The sequence below is a fragment of the Chenopodium album genome, chromosome 12 (assembly GCF_948465745.1).
Source record: "Chenopodium album chromosome 12, dcCheAlbu1.1, whole genome shotgun sequence".
NCBI lineage: Eukaryota > Viridiplantae > Streptophyta > Magnoliopsida > Caryophyllales > Amaranthaceae > Chenopodium > Chenopodium album.
The window spans coordinates 6918810-6936105 of NC_137845.1; the positions used below are offsets into that span (position 1 = coordinate 6918810).

Sequence of the window (17296 nt, forward strand, 5' to 3'; positions counted from 1 at the left end):
TTAATTAAAGCTTATCTTTCCTAGTTTAGGGGATATTATAAATACTCACTCCTAGGTTATTTCCTAGCCATGATGACATTAGTTGAGTGATTATTCAAAAATATAAGAATCTTTTGTGTATTTTTCGACTGTGAGTTATGAAAGAGATTACATTAGAAATCCGAGAAACAATCAATCTAATTTCTATTATTGGTATCAAATCTGTTCTGAATCTGTATTATGTTTTCCCCTAGATCAATAAAATTATTACTCTCGCTTGTTTGTGGACCTGACCATCACATTGTTGGTGAAACATGTAAATCTAAGTATTTTTCTTGTTTTATTTGTTTTTTCTTGCCTCCATTATACAAGTAACAGTTTATATTATCAAATTTCTATTGCAAGACTTTACACGTTCTTGTAAGCATTTTTCAGATACCTATAAGACACATGAATTATTTTTTATTGGTAACAACTATGCAAGGGAATTCATTACAATAGCCAAACCAGATGAAAGGTTTTATATTGCTTGTACGTTTTTTAATTTCTGACTGTTTTTTTGGTTGTGACCTGGAGTAGTGGAGTTTAACTTCTAACTCATTTTTCATGTAAAAAAAAATTCATAAAGCAATGATTATTTTTTATTTAATTTTTATCTAAAATTATATTATTGAGAAATAAAATTATAAAGCAATGGTTAGATCAATTCCATTGATGATTATTTGATACTAGTACCATATTACATTATTATAGTTAGAGCGAGGTTGAGAATTTCTCTTCGCTCACATACTTAAATATCATCAAAGAATGTTAGACATTTTGCGTAAATTAAGGTTGTAAAGTGTCTTGTCTCATGACCTTACTAAATATCATGCTTAAACTAGCATGGATACTTCATGATTCGATCAATTAACAATCACCTTAATTAATTTAAAAAAAAAAAACTTTATCTAAATCCTTACAGTTTGTGAGTTAACACTAATATAGTATGAAATCCACTTATACATAGCCATTTAGGTAAAAAAAATACTCATGTGATGCTCTAGATATTTATGGAGATTATGAAAAACCTCGCCACACAAACCAACCAAAAATTAAACACAATATAGAATAATCACCTTTTAAAAGATGAAATCTATTTAATGAGTGCAATTAAAAAGTTAATGGGCCCTACCAGTAAGAATACTAGTGTAAGCCCTATAAAGATTGACAACTGAGGTAAAGAAGAAAATAGATGAAAGAGAATTTTTTTATTTTTTTATTAATTTTTTTTTTTACAATAGGATGAAAGAGAATTAAGAAAAGGGATAAGACTCATAAGAGTAAAGGAAAATGGGATAAGACTCATAAGAGAGAAGGAAAAGTGATTTGAATATTAAATCAAGAACACTCTAATTAATGACATTTGAATATTAAACACACTCCAATTAATAAGTTAATCAAGAGAAAAAAAAAAAAAAAAAGTTAATCAAGAGAGGACATTTGAATGTTGTGTTCTCTACCTAGCCTCACTGAATTGACATAATCCCTCGGGCTATGAGCAGAAATACCTGGTAGAACTAATCCTACAACCCTCATGAAAATCGAATACCAGTCCTCTTTATAATCTGTTCCATACACATAACACATTGTCAAGGCCCTGATCAACTCCCACGCCGCGTTCAAGTGTGCCGGAATCAGGTACCTCATCCCGTAAAAGTTTTTGTTCGGCTCCTCTTTCACTTGCTTCAAGTTCATGCACATACCAAAATAAAGCATCAGATATAATTATTTCATAAAAAGATCGATATTATAAAGATTAACAGGACATATAGACATATATACATACAGTACGAGTAGGGTGTTTTCTATGTACCTGCTTAGTGTAAAAGCTGTTATAGTAGAGGCAAACACCAAAATGCTTATACAAGAATGTTTTATCATCATAAGGCAGCCTAGGAACAACATCATTGCAGTAAACAACTCCAAAGTACCTAATCTTAGGCTTATTAAGTCGTTCTTCCACGAACATCCCTAGCTTACTATCTCCGATCCTTGGCTGTCCAAAAGTGTACACACCCAACAACCTCTCCATCATTTCAATCTCCTCATGTAAGATCAACACCGTGACAAACAAGATTGCAAGAGCCCCGCCTAGGCTATGTCCTGTGACAGCAAATTTCGCGTTCTTATGCTGTTGTAATAATTCCTTGAGCTTGGTTTTGACAGCAATGTAGGCTGTTAACTCTGCCATATCCGGGGTGGAAGCAACATTGATGTTCTTCTGTAGGAGGTTATGTCGGAATGTAGGGGTATCAGCTCGGTTGCCTAAACCTAAGGCTTCTAAGAAACCCATGTGAAGCTTTCCTAGCTCTGGGATCTCGTACCATGAGTAGTCGAAATCTGTGCTCCAATCATCAGCGTCGTAAGGTTCAGTTCCTCTGAAGCTGATTAGTATGAAATTAGCATCTTCTGGTTTGTCGCATAGGATGAACACTTGGGTGGACTTCTCCTGCTGGTAATCTGTCAAAATAAAGATACAACGATAGACAATTTCATACATGGATTATAAACAATTTCACAAATTAGATTGTTGACTAATGAATAATTAACAATATTAATGATAATAGTTACCCGAAGCTCATAACTCACTATAGTACTCACTAAACAACTTACCATTCCAACCATCATAAAACTCCACAAAATGCATCTGCTTCAAAATTTAATTTGAAACGAAAATTAGTAACAGATTTAATTTGATCGAATAATAAGGAGAACAAAACGAACTTCATATATCCCTTTTAATTCAATTTGTAATCATAATATTAGCTAGCCATTAGCCACATTTCATTAAATGTCAGCTATCTTAGTCAACTATTGTTTTATCTGATATGAATGTCGACTATCTTAGTTGATAAAACATCTACGGGATGGCCAATGACTAAGTGGTAACCAAAATCTAGGATCATAATCTTAGTTAGAGATCGAAAAGGAAGAGGCACTTGCCTTCCAATGGTTAACCACAACCTCTTTGACCACGCTAGCATTTTCATAAGCTAACTTTGATGCCATAACACAAAGGTCCATAAGTGAATTGTTCTCTATCTCTATTCTCGAATTACTTGATGATGATCCTTCTCCAAAATTATCTGTCTTGTTCAAGTCGATTCGTCCATCCAAATGTCCAATTGAGCTTATGAATGTCGTTGTGCCTCTTTCTGGAATCACCACCTTACCTGCATTTGCTTTATATTAGCTACACACAACACAATGCATGCATTTATATGTAACACACTCATAAGTTGCGCAAATTACACTAATAACCAACAACTGATTGTCAAATAAAGTCAAACCGGGAAACATAATATACCTTGGAGAAAGTTGGGGGCAAGCCCAAAGAGATTGCCATTAAGAGAAAGGAGATTAAGGGAGAAATCCACAAAATTACCAAATAATTCCAAGGGTTTACCAAATAATTTAATCAACCTTCTTACTAAAATTGATACAATTATCACCCATCTATTATCCTTCCCATCAAACAATAACCCCCACTCTTCTAAATCTAATTTTTCATAATCATCTTCTTCAACATTATCATCATCATCATCACAACAACCATTACTCAATATAAATTTGGACCCACTTTTTATGTCTCCCTTTCTCCAAAACTTCCATAAATCCCTAATTCCAGCCTTTTCTGGCCGTACGATCATATACCTCCACTCATCCCCGCCGTTCATCGATCTCTTCTGGATGATCTGATCTTCTTCTTCTTTATTAATTTTTTTTTTTTAGGGAAAAGAAATATATAATTGATGATATTTAGTTGTTTATAATTAGTAGTGTATTATGCATGCATATATATGTACTCGTATGTTACACGAGGAGGGGTCCCGTAACGTGCACGCATTGGATTGGCAAGGAAGTGAGGTGAAGATAGTAAAAAGGGTTCCATGAGCGTTGTACATTTGTAATGTGAACATCTAAACCTGTCATTCTTCTTCTGTTCTTATCTGTTACTCGTAATTACTAAGAAATTTCTCGCTCCTTCCTTCTCCAAAAAGAATAAAAAACATAATAAAAACAAATTTAGGTGAATTATGTCTTTTAACTAGATATGGTATTACTGTATTGTTTTTGAAAATAACCATTATTAATTTATTATAGATATATAGATGTTGTTTGACTTTTTAATTAGCTTGTAATTATGATTTTTCCATTTATGCGAATCATAATCTATAAATGAAATTGCTTTGGGGTTTGGAGATGACATATACTCGCAGTAATTTGTAAATTGTAACGGATCAATAACATTTTTCTGTAATTGTGTGGTGTTTGAGTAGTGTACTAGTGTTAATAAGTTTTTGTGCGCTTAATAGTTACACTTTCATGTCATTACGTGTTTCCTTTGTGCTAATAACGTTCTGCGAAGTTGCTGATTGCTATATAAGGTAAGTTACTAAGTTGGACATGTGGAATTGCACATTGGACAATGGACACACCCTTATTGATTCATGACATAAATACATAATGCTACAAAAACAAAAACATATTAAATGAGTTTTTGTTTGGCTAAGTACGGGCTTTACTAAATGGGCTTTTAGTCTTTTACTTGCATAGACATAATGAGCAGATGTGGACATATGGGCCTTTAACTTAGCTTTCTCACATGTTTGTTTGGTAATTTATTTGTGTTAGCACAATCTTATCTTTTGTTGAAGAGGTTTGCCACTGTACAATTTTTGCATTATCCCTAATTCCCTATTCTCTACTAGAGATGAAAAAATGATACAAAGGTCCACGATTAGAATGTACGATACGATTTTAAAAGGAAAGTTTTCAATTACTGACCCCTTATACAACCTTGAAAATTTCAAATCATAAAATTGTGTAGTTGACATAATTTCTTATTGTTTTAATTTTCCATTAGTCAAAATATACCACACTGTACATTTCCTACAATTATACATGCTAACATGCACGAGTTCTTAATCAAGAGCATATGTTTTAAAAAATTTAAGCAACTTTTTTTTTTTTTTTTTTGGAACAATAATCAACTTCTAATCAATAACACAAGTTTAATTTAATAAACAATTTATATAATAACAATTATATTTGATATGATAGGTAACCCAAGGAACGTCTAAACTCTACATTGACCAAAATAAATTAATGATGATGTGAAGTAACGTAATTAAGCATGTCATATTGTTCCCTAAATCCTTTTCTTGCCAAACTGCGTGGCCACCACTAAGTAGCCGTACCACTTTACATAGTACTACTGGAGATGCATGGACAAGAAAAGACGTGGGCATCGCTTCAATAGTTTTTAGCAATGTTTGTATAGTGTGCACACAACACAAAGCATTTTGGATAAGCCAGTCTATTTGGAATGGAAAGGGTAGAACCGTAGAACCTAGAAGATACTGAACCTTCAAATAAAGTGGTGTTGAGCTACAAACTAGTGGAAACAGAGCCTCCAAAAGTTACAATTTCAACCGATGGACCGAGTTTATACTAGTCTGTTTATAATGAGATATCGCATAATACATTTTTTTTGTGGATATGTAATTTATTAGCAAATACTATGTATTGTATTTTAGCTAACTTTTTAAAATTCTAGGATATCTTTTGATTCTAGGGTTAGTTAGGAGGATTGTAACTATTATGTATGGAGTATTATAATACTGGTCGGTTATCCTTATAATTAAGAAACTATTTAAAAATAGTTAGTTACTAATTGCGTTGTGTAATCATGTTTTATGTTTTAATTTGTCCTAATCATTAGCAATGAAAAAGCACTTCCACTATCTAATCAAGGAAGATGAATATTATGTTCCTTGAGGAACAGGGAAATATACCATCACTACCGGCATGACCGTTAAAACAATTATGGACATACACTTGACACTAACATGGGATTTCAAATTCTGAGTGGGACCATGCAAAAATCAGTGGCGAACTATATGTCTAATCTTAGCTTCTAAATAACCAATTGCTAATTGTATATGCCTAGCTTAATAGGAAATTTCCAAATTTATACCACTTTTATTTCAGAAAAATGTATTCCTCTTAAGGATGGTAGGAGCAATTGAGTATTAATTTTTTATTTTTTTTAAAAACATACGATTATAATTGTATAAGTAAATAATAGTGCATCATTCATTTAACTCACTATCATCCAATTCAAACAATGGATGCAGCTATACAAGTGAAACTCTTTTATTTTAAAACTGACTTAAATTAATGGGTGAAAGTCATTGTAATTTTAATCTAATCTAAACCAATTTAGTAATTCATATTGGATTCTTTTTATTAATGGATTGGACTGAACTCAATACTTCTTATAAGAAAACTAGATGAGTGTTTCAATCAAAAAATTAAAGGGAGCAAATCAAAATTCAAATTGGATTGGACTCAAACTACACAAATCAAATTTTATTTTTGAATTTATTAGATTCAAGCTCAAATTCAAGTCGAAAATCAACCCTACTCATTTTCCAAGTGCTAGCAACTTTTAGTCTTTTACTCTGGGAATTAATAGCTCCTAACACAAACACAATACACAAGAAAAACGTTAGTTTTAATTTCATATACCTCCCTTGTCCCTTCTTATTTAATTTTTTTTAGTGTTTAGTGACTTAGTGAGCCACAAGAGCGGGGAAGAGAATCAATCCTAGGATCATCGGGACGAAAGATCTAACTACTTGAACTATCCCTCACTTCCCCTTAGTCCCTTATTATGATTCTAGACTAGATGCAACTCCCAAATTTGTCGCGAAAGTTTTATTAATTCTTAATTAGATGGTGTGGTAAGCTATGCACCAACTATTATTGGCTTTTCTAATACTAAAACCAAAAATGAAAGAAAAGGGACACTCACCTACCATATATATATATATGTTGTTCCAATCATATTTAAAGAAAACTACGTGAAAGTAGAATATTTTTTTTTTTTGAAGAAGTGAAAGTTGAATATTTGTTTCCGCGTAGTCTTAATATTATGATTTACCTATTGAAATGATGGATTTTGCGTAATCTTGTCTTGTTAATATATAATTGATTGTGGAATGGATGACCATTTGTAATATTCTCATAGTCAATTAATGAATTAATTATATACCTACCAAACTTAAAACACTTATATAAAACCTTATTGTAAGAACATATACTTATTCTTTAATTGGCTTGGATAATCATAATCATTTTATGTAATTAGCTAGCTGTACCTTAGTAATAACCTCAACTACTGATATGGATGCTTTATAACTATTCTTCAAAAAAATTAAATTATTATGCTTACACTTTACCGAACGTCTTTGACTTTGTTGATAGAAGAATTTGTTGCGACCACCGTATAAAGGAATATTAGTAATGTAGGTAGGGAGATTATTCCACTAATAAGTAATAATGTAGGAAATGATAATGGTGAATTAAAAAGTTAAAATATACATAAAATATAAAAAAGTGAATTACACCTATAATTAATCACTAAATTGAAAATTTCTTCAATTTCATTATTACCATATAAAATTGACAATATGTTTCTACAAGGTTACAAAACATCCTCGCCCATAATTACAATTAAATCGGACAAATATGATATACTTTACCCTTGCGTTGGATTCAACTAAAGGTACGATGTACCTTAGCTTGTCAAATTTGCTTTTACTTATTAAGTACGGTATTTTTGAGATAATATCATCTCGAGATTGAGGGATTAATGATCATTGATCTCTAGAGGTTTACATTCTTTTACCCTCTCCCTACTTTTAAGGGTTCTTGCCCTCCTTGCCTATTAATTCAAGCTGGATTGTGCAAGGTGTTGGTCCGATATGATGCATTCTTAGAATTCTTACCTAGTACTTTGTATATTTTACTATTATATAGGTGGTTGGCCTATTATATAATGTACTCCTTATAATTTATTTTAGGGTGAATACAAAAATCAACAATTTATACTAGGAATCAAAAGATTGTTTCATAGTCGGTCTATACATATATTTTGGCAACTTCTATTCGATCTGTGCACTTATGTTTTCTTGCAAAAGTAAATAAACCAATATACTACTAAATTAAGAAACCCAGAAAATTGAGATCTATGATCTGATCTCTACCTACCACAGATAAAATCTTAAAAGGCAACATACCAAAAGAATTTAGCCAAATAAAATAGAGCATAAGTGAAGTAAAAGAAGGTGATTATTAACTAAGGAAAGTATCCCACTTGTCATCCAACAAACAATTCCTTAGATTTCCCTACATTTTTCTTTCTTTCTTTTTTTTTTTTTTTTTAAATTGCTTTTTAATATTGCTCAGTATTAATACTAATTAAATTCATTAAAGTTGTTACTAGTAGTAATTATGCTCTGAAATGACAGTGTAATCTCATTAATTAGTGCCAAAATGAAAGATTAGGGTATTTAGATCTGAGAAAGTCAGCAAATCATTATGGTTGAAGCTGTATTTAATTAAAAAGATTTCTTTTTTTTACTTCTACTCCACTACTTTGGAGTGTTTCTCGTGAACATGTCATCTACTTGCATCCTCTAGTAGTCATGTTCAACTTACCCTTTTGTAGTTTGGCCTTTCAAATTTTCAATTACTCTGTCTATTTAAAATTGCTCCATATTCCACTTTTTAATGTTTCTCTGATTTTGTCTCATACTATAAATGGTATAAAGGCGACTATTTTATTCTTACATGCACTATTTTACTTTTATCAATTTTTTAAAATGACAATGGAATGACGATTATTAATTATAGACTTGGGAGAGCTAAGAATTCATTATCAATAAATGTACAAGACATGACACACTTGAGTGTAAAACAAAAACTTAATTTGATGGTAATAGTGTATTGAAGCTCATTAACGGAGTGTGTATTTAATGCTCAAATAATGGTAATTATTTATATTTATAGCATAAATTATTTGTTCATAATTGTAGAATTTGATTGGCTGAGAGCAAACAAAAAAAAAAAAAAAGTTCTTGATATGTAACAAATAAGATTGCTAGAACACTGGAATAAATTTGGTGACACACTCACAAACCCCATTTGTTTCACAAATATTGTTACTTTGAATTGTCATTTTGACACTAGTTACAAACATCAATTTGATCAATGTAATCTACAATAGTACAATACAAGTATACATGAATACATGTATGGAAGAAATAAAAAAAATCTTACTATATCTTACTCACAATAAATAGTCATTCGTACGTCTTCATATATATGTTCAAAATATTACTTTTTTTTAAGCTAACAATTAGACGTAGACACACTCAAATATTAATATTATTTGAATATAAAGTGTATTCTTTAACAATCTTTATGGAAAGAATGGAGTAATTTACAAATACACGAGTAAATTGTACCCTATACAGAATAAATTAGGGCCGGTTCTCATCAGATTATTTTCAGTTCAGTTCAGTTCAGTTCAGTTCCAATAAGTTTAGTTTAGTTCAGTTCTTAATTTCCTTCTCATAAAATATTTAGTTTAGTTCAGTTCAGTTTAGTTCAATTCAGCTCCAATGAGTTCAGTTCAGTTAATCAGAATAGGCCCTTAGTCAAACAACAATTTTATAAAAATTATTTTTTAAGTCACAATTTTCATTACTTTAGTCACAAAACCTAGTAAATTGTCCTAGAATAAATTTAGGTAGTGTCAAAATCTTTTCGAGAGCAAAAGGCATTACCAATTTACCACTTTCAAAGTCAGAATTCCAAGAAAAGAAACAAACAAAATTTACTAAAATCCAACCCCTAGAACAGAACAATGAAAAATTTGAAAGAAACAAGAAAAATACAGTAATTTTATTTATTTTAATTTTTAGGTAATTTTGACAAAATTCCATATAAAAAAAACAAAAAAAAAAAAAATGAATAAAAATGCGGGTACTTTCTGTGGCTTGGGATTCTTCTAGTCTATCGTGCCTGCCAGCTTTACATATACACGGGCAAAATTTAGAGAACTGTTCTCTTCTTGTTTACTGTTCAATTCGTCGGTCAGAAATTACAACGAAAATTACTCCAAATTTTACTTAGTAAACAAATTATGGAATTATACCCAAGAAATTAGATTTATTATTTAATCATTCAATTAATTAAAAAAAAAAATAGAAATTAAAAATAGAGCAGGCCATCACTGTTTGTCTGTTTAGTCTTCACTGGAAGGGAAGAAAGAGGTGGATAGAGAGAGAATTTTTGGAGAGAGAATTTTTAGAGAGAGAAAATAATTGAGAGATGATGATGGAGCTTTGGAGGCTCCTGATTATCAGCATTTTGGTGTTTAGTCCAAGCTTCATTAATGGTGACACAGATCAATCTGATGGTTAGTTCTTTTTTGTTTTTGAGCTAATTTTGATTTTATCTGCTTTTTTACTTGTTTTGTTCATCTGGGTTGCTGTTAATTTTGCTTTTTAGATTGAATTGGTTTCTGGGTTTTGAAATTTTAATCGATTTTAGCTGCTGACATTCAATTTTTTTTGCACTTTTTAATTTTTTTTGTGGGATTTAATTGTAAAGATTGATTCTTTTATTCTTTTTTTTTTTTTTGGGGTTTTGATTAAAGATGTGGTTTATGCTTGCTGATGTTTGTCATGTAAATATTGGCTTGATTTTTGCATTGGGATTTTCTGGGTTTATTTTTTATTTAATTTTTTATTTTTTTGAGGTGGGAATTTTGATGGAATGCCGGTGATTGATGACACTGATTGCTACAATGAGTATAGTGATCTAGTTTATCCAAGCTGGCAAGCTTACAATGAATTTGGTTTCTCTTTTTTTCTCTTTTTTTTTTAAAAAAAGAGAGGAATTTTCTTTATTTCGGTTACTGAAATTATTGGTCAAAGGGTGTTCATATGCTGATGATCATGATGATATTCTTACTAATCAATGGGTTTTTCTGGGGTGTGGACAATTGAGTTTCTCATAGATCTTTTGTGCCAATTTGCCTAGTGCAGCATTCTAGTACATGTATGGTTCGTTTCGTCGGTGGAAGGTGGTAATGAGAATAATTTTGTATATGTGCTAATAAAGTTATAGTTCATATGCTATTAACCCATGAAATCATCTCCATTGTCGCTGTGTATTACCACCTACGAAACGGGCCATATGGTGGTTGTTATGAATGCAGCTATATTTTCCCTACTTCATCACAACTGGCTTGTTTAGAGGCATTGTTCTGAGCTTCTTCAAATAAGGATGATTAGAGTAACGATGGTTGTTAGGACGATCTTGATGGTGTTATTGATTTCAGAAATAAAAGTTATTGCATTTTCTGCTTGACTAAGTCTGACTAAAATTGCTGAAAGTTGATCAATGTGATCAATATGATGGATTAAATGAAAAACCAACCGGGGAGTTTTTGCCAGTTCTTATTGATTAAGACATATATGTGATGTTGATTCTCTCTTCAATTTGCAGCTTCTGCTCTTAATGTCATGTTTAGCAGCATGAATTCGCCTTCACAGCTTACGGGATGGACTGCTAGTGGTGGTGATCCATGTGGTCAGTCATGGAAGGGTGTTACATGCTCAGGCTCAAGGGTAACACAAATGTAAGAGTCGGTTTTATGCATTGTATTGCTGTTATTGCAATGTTTAATCATCTGTAAAAGCTTTTGTGTTCTAATTCTGGTATTATACAATTCTTTGTGCAGAAAAATACCAAATCTTGGACTTACTGGGTCAATAGGTTTTCAGCTTACGAGTTTGACATCTTTGACTGACTTGTAATACAGTTATATTTTTTTTGCACTTTTATTTTTAATATCTCCTGTATCTTATGTACATTGTCTCATGATTTTGTGATAATGTTTGCAGTGATATAAGCCATAATAATTTTGGAGGCACGGTACCTTATAACCTTCCTCCAAATTTGCAACGACTGTAAGCACTTTTGCTTAGACTTTTGCCTTCCATTGTTTCAACTCTTTTGAGAAGTGAATGTTGTTACAGAAACTGCAGTTGTTTTCCTATCTCCTATCTCGATTTTTGGCTTTCTTGCTTACTGGAGTTCCAGATGGTTCTTAGGCTATTGTTTTTTCTGCAGAAACCTTGCTGGTTGCAATTTCAATGGTGCAGTACCTTATTCAATTTCAACTATGAAACCTTTGGTGCATCTGTAAGTTGCTTGCCCTTTGACCAATTTTTCTATTTGATGTCATATTCTACGACAGACCTGACTAAGGTTCGTTTCTGTGAATGAGGATAGAGACCTCAGCCAAAATCAATTTAATGGACAGCTGAATGTCGACTTTTCACAGCTTACTTCACTCTCCAATATGTGAGTAATCCTCTCTATCCTTTTGCTAACTATATGTATTTGCAAATACATCTATTTGTATTTATGGGCTGAAATGATAATTTACATTGTGAAATAGTATTCAATATTGTGAATTGACTTCTTTTACTTGCATGATCTATTACTTTCCGGAGTTCAAGTAGTTTCAGTTAGCTTTATGAATGATACTTTCCATTCTTTTGTATTTCCGAAATCAAATATAGAAGCTAATCTAATCTGCTGGTAAAACTACTTGAATACTTCGGCTGTTACAAATCTTATTGAGACAGAACCTTGTAGATGATAGCTCACTAAATATTTATTATTTTCTATTTCAGAAATCTCGCGAACAATGCTCTCACAGGTGATCTTCCACAAACAATGAGCTCCTTGACCAGTTTGAAAATCTTGTTAGTGCCTCTTCTATTTAGCTTTCTGCCTTTCTGTATTACTTCTCAATTTACTTGCCTTTGTGGACAGTGCTACACAGTACACACGTGTTCTTTATATGTAGTATGACTGATTGACTTGCTGCTGTAATGCAGGAATGTGCAAAATAACCAGTTCACAGGCACAATTGATGTCCTAGGAGATCTACCTCTGGAGAATTTGTTAGTATACTTGTATATGAAAATAATTTAAGTAGTAGAATTACCAATACATATATCTTGATATTTTATTTCTCGTTTTATAGGAATATTGCGAATAACCGTTTCACTGGCTGGGTTCCAAGGCAGTTACAAAATATTAATATACAGTAAGAGTTGATGGATACCTCATCTGTGTTTGTGGTCTTTTTAAACTAAGTGGAACTTTTGTGGTTCTTTTAAACTAAGTGGAGTTTTATTCCCTCACAGGAAAGATGGTAACTCATGGAGCTCTGGGCCAGCACCCCCAGCTCCACCTGGATCGCATGCCAATCATCACAAATCTGGGAATCACGGAAAATCGTCTGATAGTTCGAGTTCTGGGGATGGAAAATCTGGTATCAGTGCTGGTGCTATAGTTGGAATTATTTTGGCTATTGTCGTAGTTGTAGCAGTAGTAGGATTTATATTATTTAAGAGAAGAATACGGAGGCCATCCCCTGATGTAGAGAAGGTAGACATACATAAGCCTTTTGTTGCTCCTGCTTCGAATGACGTTGAAGGTAATTCACTCTTATTGTGGTTCTTTTTCCTCTCTTAATGGACCTTGCTTCAGTGAGAGAAACATATATCATTTTAGGTTCTTTTATCATCTGGAACTATGTAATTTCTTGCCATAAAAAAGTACTCAATAAACCTTAAAAGATATTGAGGATGTTTATATGGCATATCCACAATCCACCCCTTTTAGCATATGTCACTATCCTTGTGCATAAGTTCATTATGAGTTGAGACCTCAAGACCCCAACCATAGGAATGAAGATAACTGAACCTAAAAAACCAGTCTTTTGCCAGTGTGTGGTCCAAGCTTTGTACATTGGCGTCCCTTAGCTAACATTATAAATTTATATATAACTGAATCTCACCTGGCTTAAGCACATAAACCCAACATGTCCTGGAAACAGCAAGTCTCAAGAGTCCAGATTATACACGTAGGAGCTCTAAACATAATCCAAAATTTATAAGCCCAATCTCCTAGTGTCCGTATAGCAAATGGAGGCTTCATTGACTTGTGGCGCTTCTAAAGCAGAATGAATTTGATGAAGATAAGATATGGAGTCATTTGCAATGCTAGAAATTCACCCTAAAGGCTAAACTGAAGTTAATCAATGAAAATGAAATCATTGCAGTTGTTATATAATCCACGCATGTCTGCATCGTATTTTGAGATTGCTTATTTGCTATTTGTGTTTGCTGTATCAACTTGCCTTATGCTCCTTAATTTCCTAAACCTTACTTTCAAGCTGTTTTGAATGCTAATTCATCAGGTAAACCTGAATATATGGAATTGAAGTCAGTTCATTCTTCATCCTCAATCAACACAACCACGCTTGACACAGTTCCCGCAGTTGTTCTAAAACCACCTCCATTGGATCGCAACAAATCATTTGACGATGAAGACTTATCAAATAAACCTGTTCGCCCTATAGTCACCAAAATTCCTACACCAGTGCCCGAAAATGTAAAATCATATTCTATAGCAGACCTGCAGATGGCTACTGGAAGTTTCAGCATTGAAAATCTTATTGGAGAGGGGTCTATTGGACGTGTATATCGTGCTCAATTTGATGATGGAAAGGTGTGTGCCCTTGAGTGCTTTTAATTTTTTTTTATTTTTTTATTCTCCACTTTTTGTTCCTCAAATGATGGGAAGTCTGCCAATGGAAGAAATTCTATTATTGCTGTTCCTGATTTGAGTGGTGTGTTTCAGCCCTTGTATATAAGATAGTGCTGTAAATTTATTGACAAAAATTTGGTCTGGTGCACTAGAAGGAAAAACATTAATTTTTAACTTACAGAAAAATTTCATGAAATGACTGGCCTAATGCTTGGACAGGTGAAAGGGGCATACATTTGGATTTTTTCATCATTTTTTACATGTGAATTGTACCTATGTTGTTTGGCAACCTTCACATTCAGTGTCATTGAACTGCTGTTAGTTGGTGACAAGTCATTGTGTGCTAGTTTGAAGCCTTTATGATGATTAAAGTTGCTCATTGTTGATAATATGTTGTTTTGATAGGTTCTCGCTGTGAAAAAGATTGACTCATCTGTTCTAGCTAACCATCCTGAAGATTTCACCGAAATTGTTGCGAGTATATCCAAATTACATCATCCAAATGTAACTGAGCTTGTTGGCTATTGTTCTGAACATGGCCAACACTTGCTAATTTATGAATTCCACAAGAATGGCTCATTGAACGACTTCTTACATCTTGATGATGAGTACAGTAAACCATTGACATGGAATACTCGTGTCAAAATTGCTTTAGGAAGTGCACGTGCTCTTGAGTAAGTCAGCTTTGTGACTCAGTATGTGTAATTTTCCTATGTTTACTCAACTCTATTCACGTTAACATATATTCCCCAATCATTGCCAGGTACCTACATGAAGTTTGTTCTCCATCTGTTGTTCATCAAAACTTTAAATCAGAGAACATATTACTTGACGTGGAGCTAAATCCTCATCTTTCTGATTGTGGGTTGGCAAACCTCCTTCCAAATGCAAACCAGGTAAACTTTCACAATATACTCTAAGTTCTTGTGCTTGAATGAGGCATGTCCTACATTTATGGTACTCACAAGACAATGTCTTTTGTTGGACATGCAATCATAGTATCTTAAAGTTTGAGTAGACTGAAAGGTCCACTCTGTAACACCATAAAAGGAAGAGAATGAAGAGGAAAAGGAGAAAAGCACTAAGTGATCACTGTTTAAGAAATTATCTTAACATTAGATCAAACTTTATACTATTTTCTTCATTTCTTATCCCCTTCATTTTTTTTCCCTTTTTGGTGATATTATAATTTGAGAAATTTTCAGTCATTGATGCTTTGTGTTTGTAAGGTGTCCCCCCCCCCCCCCCCCCCCCCCCCCCCCCCCCCCCTCCTTTTTCTGATAATGATCCTGATTTTCTTGCAAATAATTGCTGACAATTATGTCTCATAACATGCTCAAAGATTAATGCCCTTTCTTTTGATGTCCTCTTGCTGTTTATGCAGGCGATTAACCATAATGCTTGTGCTCCTGAAGTTGCTGATTCTGGTCAGTATACTTTGAAGAGTGATGTCTACAGTTTTGGCGTGGTTATGTTAGAGCTTCTCAGTGGACGAAAACCATTTGATAGGTAATGTTGTGTCATCAGTACAGAATGAGGACAGCCAGGATTTAATAAGGTGATTTTCTGAATAAATCTATTTTGTATTCAGCTCGTTGCCGAGGGCTGAGCAATCATTGGTTCGGTGGGCTACACCTCAGCTTCATGACATTGATGCTTTGACTAAAATGGTGGATCCTGCTCTAGAAGGCCTCTACCCTGTGAAATCTTTGTCGCGATTTGCTGATGTCATTGCCCTTTGTGTTCAGGTATTGTTGACTGCCTTTTCTTGGTTTTGGGTGCAGAATTACATGCTGTTACTTCAGATGCTAGAACTTATATGCTGATCCCGGCGAAAACCTGAAACTTTGTGGAGTGAATTAATGACCTAGCACCTCATATATTGTTTGGTTGTATGTGTGGTCTTGTGCACTGAAGATATCATATAGATGAATAAGAGAATCTCATAATCCTAGCTAATTATTGAATCACCACAACCAGGTCCATCAGATTAGTATAGAAGAATGTAACAACCCTTTTGGTAAATTAATGTTGTGTATGTTTGCACACTATTTCCAAGTGGATGTCTTGGGAGATGTATCTCCACCTCCAAGTATATGGTTTCCTTCTTTAATTCAGTGATCAGTACCGCTCATTCGCATCTCTAGAGGTGGTGATCAGTGGTAATGAAGGTCAAAGAACAAAAATGCATGCTTTGTGAACTGTGGGTACTTGTGTAGCAGTGTAGGTGCGTTATAAGACTTGCAGTAAGTGTCTACATGGAAATATGGTATGTTGCATGTGAAATTACCCAACCCAGTGTTGTAACCTCCAGCTTATGATCTTGCATCAACTCGTCCAGTTATCCATTAGATCCTTAGAGCCTTTACTCACCTATGAATCGTGGAGTGTTGTAAGCTTTTGCTTTCTGAAACATGAGATGTAGGTTTCCATTTAGATACTTGTTTGTTCTGCGTAGTATTCTATACATATCTAGGTTCTGCTAGGTTTGTGTCTAAAACATACTGAAACATGCTTTTGTGAACAGCCCGAGCCCGAGTTCCGACCACCAATGTCAGAGGTGGTGCAAGCTTTGGTTCGATTGGTTCAGCGAGCAAACATGAGCAAAAGAACTGTTGGAAATGCTGGTCGACAATCAGAAAGCACAGACACAAATGATAGTGTTAATTAAATGGCTGTATAATAATTTTGTTCATTTGATCCTCCGCCTGACCAAAGTAAAGTTATTTATTTCTCCTTCACCTCATAATTTTTCTCCTCCACGACCTGGTTTCTTCTGCATTCA

At 33.4% G+C, this 17296-nt stretch overlaps 2 protein-coding genes across 2 annotated transcripts; one reads left to right on the plus strand and one right to left on the minus strand.

Moving 5' to 3' along the window:
* Positions 1 to 1150: 1150 nt before the first annotated feature.
* On the minus strand, positions 1151 to 3713 carry LOC145571822 (triacylglycerol lipase OBL1-like). Its single transcript, XM_081630859.1, has 5 exons — positions 3329 to 3713; positions 2965 to 3194; positions 2635 to 2668; positions 1835 to 2481; positions 1151 to 1704 (listed from the first exon to the last, which is right to left on the minus strand). Exons 1-5 carry the CDS (start codon positions 3696 to 3698, stop codon positions 1444 to 1446), a joined length of 1542 nt encoding a protein of 513 aa, XP_081486985.1. The 5' UTR covers positions 3699 to 3713; the 3' UTR covers positions 1151 to 1443.
* A 6217-nt stretch (positions 3714 to 9930) lies between these two features.
* Positions 9931 to 17273, plus strand: LOC145570180 (protein STRUBBELIG-RECEPTOR FAMILY 6-like). The gene is made up of 16 exons (XM_081629198.1): positions 9931 to 10294; positions 11389 to 11521; positions 11624 to 11695; positions 11787 to 11852; positions 12016 to 12087; positions 12178 to 12249; positions 12585 to 12656; positions 12792 to 12857; positions 12941 to 13003; positions 13104 to 13396; positions 14162 to 14472; positions 14917 to 15185; positions 15275 to 15407; positions 15896 to 16020; positions 16103 to 16259; positions 17039 to 17273. The coding sequence occupies exons 1-16, from the start codon at positions 10207 to 10209 to the stop codon at positions 17180 to 17182; spliced, it is 2136 nt and encodes a 711-aa protein (XP_081485324.1). The 5' UTR covers positions 9931 to 10206; the 3' UTR covers positions 17183 to 17273.
* Positions 17274 to 17296: the final 23 nt, after the last annotated feature.